The sequence below is a fragment of the Brassica napus genome, chromosome C7, assembly GCF_020379485.1.
Source record: "Brassica napus cultivar Da-Ae chromosome C7, Da-Ae, whole genome shotgun sequence".
NCBI lineage: Eukaryota > Viridiplantae > Streptophyta > Magnoliopsida > Brassicales > Brassicaceae > Brassica > Brassica napus.
In genome coordinates, this window is record NC_063450.1 from 18204111 (window position 1) to 18210567 (window position 6457).

A 6457-nucleotide genomic window follows, 5' to 3' on the forward strand; every position below is an offset into this window, starting at 1 on the left:
ATGGAAGACGTATTGTCTCAAGCATGGGCCCAAGTGAAATGGGAAGAGGATGTCGCGAGCCGCGCCAAGGCTCAACAGAAACAAGATCAGAAAGCAGCCAGGCAAGACCGAAACGATAGAGACGAGAGGTCCTCCCAGAAACCCACGAAAGACCAAGGAGGCAGGAACCAGGGTACGTACATGAGCCGTCCACTCGAGAGAGCGGAAGGGATGTCGGTGTCTACCTGGCCAGATATCTCACACTTGTCTGTATCCCAACCAGAGCTAATCAACGCCCTAAGGCAGATGGATCAACAGGTTAAATGGCCCCCGAAGATGAGGGCACCCGATTCCTTCAGGAACCTCGACCTCTGGTGTGAGTTCCACCGTGACCATGGTCATAAGATGGAGGACTGCATCGCATTAAAGATTGAAGTCAACGAGCTCCTCCAAAAGGGATATCTCCGGGAATTCCTCTCAGAAAAGGCGAAGAACCTCCTAAGCAAGGAGACACCCAGGAAATATGCTGAAACCAAGCCCGCGTCACCACCTCGCCAAGACCATGTAATCCATGTCATATCCGGAGGTTCAGAGATAAGCGGCATAAGCCATGCAGCTGCAAAGAAGAGCACTCGAAATGCCAAACTTGGTCTGGAGACGTCTAAATCAAAACGACTACTTTTGGGAACAGACGAGATAAGCTTCACGGCAAAGAAGCAAGAGAAGGTTCTGGCTCCCCATCATGACGCTCAAGTAGTATCGCTTACCGTAGCAAACTGCTTGGTAAGGAGGATCCTTGTAGATAACGGAAGCTCCAGCAACATCATCTTCCAGACCGCCTATCAGGTCCTGGGGTTGGATGAAATTGCCTTAACTAGAAAGACAACCCCGCTTGTGGGATTCAGCGGAGAGGTGAAGCAAACCGCCGGTGAAGTGGTCCTTCCAGTCTATGCTGAAGTTGTTAGGGTATTTTTGTGTAGGCTCTTTGTGAGTACTATGGAACGATGGACAAGCTAGTAAACCAAGGGTATTCGTATGTATTTTGTGAGGATTTAGAGAGGATAATGAAAAGATAGGCTTGAAGAGACTTTTATTAGATAGAACAAGCAAGATTACAAGGTATTGAGTAAGAACCCTAATTCTAGCCGTCTAGTCCTAGTCTCTAAGCCTTGGAGAAGTCGATCACTTGCTTTAGGGTTTTAGTAGCTCTTATATAGTCGTCTAGGAGTTGGTTCCAGTAGGTTAAACTCTTCCATATTCAGAAATATGGAAGGTTCTCCTTATCGGAAGTTTTCCATTTCTTGGAAGAGAGCTCGGTTCTAAGGACCGAACTCGGGGACCTGGAACATTCCCTTATCGGGGACCCGAGGGTCTGGGTCCTGCCTGGAGGCTAGAGGAAATGATACCGGGATATTTTTCCCCAACAGTTTTCCCCTTATTTCTCGATTTCGTCATCGAAGTCGGGGAATAACCTGTGCACTCAAGTCAACCGGGGTTGCTCATTCTCAGCAGGCTCCCCTTAGACAGGACCCCGTTCCACTGATCTTGCTATCCTGGGTTCCACTCAAGCCGGAACTCATTCTGAACCCAGGTGAGAATTGGTTCCTTCATGTTGTCCGGAGTCTAGTAATAGTTTCTCTTATCTTCTGGAGATGATGGGGCCGGAACTCATATGTTAAGCTGTGTACAGGCTGGAGAGAGTCGGAGAGATGATACTGGTAATGGGTTTCTCAAGGTCTCGTTAATTCTTCGGGTCCCTAGGACTGAGGGGATAGGTTCCCTTATCGTACTTTGAGACTCGCTTTCCCGCGCAGTCTCACCTTCTTGATGCGTGTAAGTCAATCTTAGGGTTTTTTATTTTGTTTCCCCGTTTTTGCTGCCTGGACTTTTGAGTTTTTAACCTAATAGTTATTTACTTGCCTAAGTGTTAGGAGGCATGAGAAACAGTTTTTACAGAGATTTTCAGCCACCATTGTATTCTTAGGAGAGAAGATCATAGAGAGATTTGTTATTGGAACTCCATTGATTCATCTATTCTATTGTATGCAGTTTTTATCTATCTTTTGTATTATGAATTGCTTAGCTATGTCTGAGTAGTTTACTTGTTAGATTCAGGGTTCAAATAGGTTAGAGGGATTAGCCCCAACTATAGATTTGCTAAGTTGTGGTATTCATTGATAGATTGTTCTTACTGGTTGTTTTAGCCTTGCTAACTAGAGCATGAACCTAGCAATCTGCATGAGTCAAGCATCCTCGACCATCCTGTCCAGAATCTAGTCTATCATACTAGGATTGCTAGAAAAAGGCTAACCGCTGATCTAGAATGCTAGTGAGGATTATCAACCTGCGCCTAAGGCTTAGCTATAAGCATCGATCGATATTGTCTTCTGACAATCAATCGACATTGCGAAAGGTGTATCGATCGATATCCCTATAGGATCATTGATCGACACTTTCTTGTGATCAAAAGACTAACTGTTAAGATCCAAGATCTAGTTAGTTAACCAGTGAAAAATTGCCATCGCTGATCACTGTGATTAAGGAATTGAGCTCTAATATATCATGCATGCAACTGTTAGGAATCTATAGGATTATATCTCTAACACCTGAATAGAAACCCTGCATCTAATACATTTCCAATAAGTTACACCCCCAATCATCTTGTTAGTCGAGCAATAGACTTGCTCAATTAAGATTGCTATTCACTTTTAAACACATAAAACAACAAACACTTAGAATTAATAATTTAACTAGATTTAATAGGTTCCCTATCTCCTTGTGGATTCGATCCCTAAGTACTACAATTGAACCTCTTATTTGAGAGAGTAATTCACTCCTTAGGGTAATTTGAGTGGTATCACTAGGCCACATGCCTCCATTAGGCTACGCGCCTCCATCAGGCTACGTGCCTCCATCAGGCTCCGCGCCCATCTAGGCTTCGTGCCTCCATATACATGAACTACGAACGGCTTGATCCCCCACTGAAGGGTACGTAGGCAATCCCCACTGAAGGATGCATTTATAAACCCAAACACCTTCTATGGTCCCATGTATAGATACTCAAAGACCGACCTTGGTAGCCGGGACCATCAAGTACGGATCATGAGGCCCCCAAGGACCGACCAAGGTAGCCGGAACCATCAATTATAGATCAAGAAGACCCTGCGATCTTCTCTATGATAGGCGGCCCCCGCCTAACGACCAATCCCCCTGCTGCTGCTAAGGCATCAATGACATATACTGGCCCATACCCATATGGCAGTATCCTAAGAGCAGGATCTCCTGGTTTATCAACTACCGAAGCAGGAGAATACGCTCAACGACATGTCTCCTTCCTCCTATCATTCCGTAGCGCTGAGCACGGATCGCTTGTACACAAAAATACCCTAACAGTTTGCCGCTAGAAGGAGGGGTGGTTTTAAACTACGTGATAACGTGATAGGCGGAAGAGAAATTACACCTAATCCTACAAAATCTCTCAACCCCAGCCACCTGGGGGCAAGAAATAACTTCTTCTCACCAGTTCCATGGTTCACCCGGCTGGAAACACCTCTCCAAGGGAGGATAGCACCAGGCTAACATCAGTAGCAAGATCCAATAAGGGAATTACCTACTAGTTCCTGCTTGTTGGAGAAAAATACTCAGGTATCATTTTCCTCCGAGCCCCAGGCAGGACCCTAATCTCCAGATCCCCGTTCCAGAAACGATCTGGGTCCCCAGTATCGAGTACCCTGGTATCGGTTCCAGGAACCGCCTCCAGCTCCAAGAAAAGGCAAATTGCCGATAAGGGGAATCTTCGATATTTCCGAATATGGAAGACTTCCATCTACTCCAACCGACAAGAACCGAGCTATAGACGACTATATAAAGGGAACCCAAACCCTAGAATAGGGGGTCGACACTTTTAGGCTTAGAGATTATACTTAGACGACTAGGGTTAGGGTTCATACCAAAAATACTTGTAATCGTTGCTTGTCTACTCAATAAAGATTTCTTCAAGTCTCTTTTTCTCTAATCTCTCATAAACCCATACGAAATACCTATAAATCTATACGAAACCCAGCTTTTCCATCTTTTCGTAGTACTTTAACAGATCCTACACAAAAATCCCCTAACAGTTTGGCGCTAGAAGGAGGGGAGTAATCTAAACTACGTGACGATGGCGGTGGATGAGCAAGACAACCCGTCAAAATCTACTCAAAGAGAAGCCGAGCTACAAAGGCAACTCGATGGATTACAAAGCCAGGTAACCGACTTGCACAAGGCTCAGGAAGCTACCGAGAACCCTGAGCTTTCCTCCGAAGTCCAAAGCCTGAAGGAAAAGCTAGACGAACACTTGTAGCAGCTGGAGCAAAGTGCTGAGAAGCTTACTCAGCTCGAATCTGAAAACCTTGTTCACCAAGACAAGGATCAAGCCCTCAACACGGCGAGCAACAAGAAGCGCCGCTTCCGCACACAGGTCTGATCCATGTCGAGCCTGGACACACCCAACACCGCAGGAGGTACCGCTCGACAGCCTTCAGATGAAACCGGGGCATCAGGAGAAAAAGCTGGAGATACGCGAGTCCAAGAAACAATATCCAGCGACTCCGATCCAGACTCCGAGAAGGAAACATCTGAAGGAGCCGCGGCATTGCAGTCCTCATTGACCACCTACCTGGAGCAGATGTTCTCCAAGAAGCTTGACACCATACAATCTATGGTAGAAAGGCTCCCCGGGGTGGCACCTCCGATTCGGAAAAGTAATCCCGGTTCTTACGCTGATACTCCTTTCACAGACAACATTGCCCTGATCGAGATGCGAGAAAGTTCTCCTTCCCCAACATAAAGATGTATGACGGCACCGGCGACCCAGACGACCACATCACTCAGTACAAACAAAGGATGCTAGCTGTAGCACTCCCAAGGGAGTTCCACGAGGCTACCATGTGCAAAGGATTCGGCTCAACCCTGATCGGATACATATCTTCATTCGCGGCCCTCAGCGATAAGTTCGTATAGCAGTTCGCAAGTAGCCGGAGCCTGGAGAAAACCTCGGACAGCCTCTACAAAATCCTCCAGCATCGGGTCAAACCCCTTCGCGATTATATAGCTCGCTTCAATCAGGAAAAGGTATCGATCCCCGAATGCAACATCACTACGGCAATCTAAGCGTTCAAATCTCTATAAAGAACTCACCAAGTACCAGTGCAAGACCATGGAAGACGTATTGTCTCAAGCATGGGCCCAAGTGAAATGGGAAGAGGATGTCGCGAGCCGCGCCAAGGCTCAACAGAAACAAGATCAGAAAGCAGCCAGGCAAGATCGAAACGATAGAGATGAGAGGTCCTCCCAGAAACCCAAGACCAAGGAGGCAGGAAACAGGGTACGTACATGAGCCGTCCACTCGAGAGAGCGGAAGGGATGTCGGTGTCTACCTGGCCAGATATCTCACACTTGTCTGTATCCCAACCAGAGCTAATCAACGCCCTTAGGCAGATGGGTCAACAGGTTAAATGGCCCCCGAAGATGAGGGCACCCGATTCCTTCCGGAACCTCGACCTCTGGTGTGAGTTCCACCGTGACCATGGTCACAAGATGGAGGACTGCATCGCATTAAAGATTGAAGTCAACGAGCTCCTCCAAAAGGGATATCTCCGGGAATTCCTCTCAAAAAAGGCGAAGAACCTCCTAAGCAAGGAGACACCCAGGAAATATGCTGAAACCAAGCCCGCGTCACCACCTCGCCAAGACCGAGTAATCCATGTCATATCCGGAGGTTCAGAGATAAGCGGCATAAGCCATGCAGCTGCAAAGAAGAGCACTCGAAATGCCAAACTTGGTTCGGAGACGTCTAAATCAAAACGACTACTTTTGGGAACAGACGAGATAAGCTTCACGGCACAGGAGCAAGAGAAGGTCCTGGCTCCCCATCATGACGCTCTAGTAGTATCGCTTACCGTAGCAAACTGCTTGGTAAGGAGGATCCTTGTAGATAACGGAAGCTCCAACAACATCATCTTCCAGACCGCCTATCAGGTCCTGGAGTTGGATGAAATTGCCTTAACTAGAAAGACAACCCCGCTCATGGGATTCAGCGGAGAGGTGAAGCAAACCGCCGGTGAAGTGGTCCTTCCAGTCTATGCTGAAGTTGTTAGGGTATTTTTGTGTAGGCTCTTTGTGAGTACTACGGAACGATGGACAAGCTAGTAAACCAAGGGTATTCGTATGTATTTCGTGAGGATTTAGAGAGGATAATGAAAAGATAGGCTTGAAGAGATTTTTATTAGATAGAACAAGCAAGATTACAAGGTATTGAGTAAGAACCCTAATTCTAGCCGTCTAGTCCTAGTCTCTAAGCCTTGGAGAAGTCGATCACTTGCTTTAGGGTTTTAGTAGCTCTTATATAGTCGTCTAAGAGTTGGTTCCATTAGGTTAAACTCTTCCATATTCGGAAATATGGAAGGTTCTCCTTACCGGAAGTTTTCCATTTCTTGGA

General features: G+C 46.6%; 2 protein-coding genes across 2 annotated transcripts; both read left to right on the forward strand.

Moving 5' to 3' along the window:
- LOC125590464 lies at positions 1 to 996 on the forward strand. The gene has a single exon (XM_048764038.1). It carries the CDS (start codon positions 1 to 3, stop codon positions 994 to 996), a length of 996 nt encoding a protein of 331 aa, XP_048619995.1.
- A 4356-nt stretch (positions 997 to 5352) lies between these two features.
- Positions 5353 to 6168, forward strand: LOC125590465. The gene has a single exon (XM_048764039.1). The coding sequence runs from the start codon at positions 5353 to 5355 to the stop codon at positions 6166 to 6168; it is 816 nt and encodes a 271-aa protein (XP_048619996.1).
- Positions 6169 to 6457: the final 289 nt, after the last annotated feature.

Excerpts from the sequence above, each read along its gene's own strand:
- LOC125590464 (XM_048764038.1), top strand. The coding sequence starts at position 1 with ATGGAAGACGTATTGTCTCAAGCATGGGCCCAAGTGAAATGGGAAGAG.
- LOC125590465 (XM_048764039.1), top strand. The coding sequence starts at position 5,353 with ATGAGCCGTCCACTCGAGAGAGCGGAAGGGATGTCGGTGTCTACCTGG.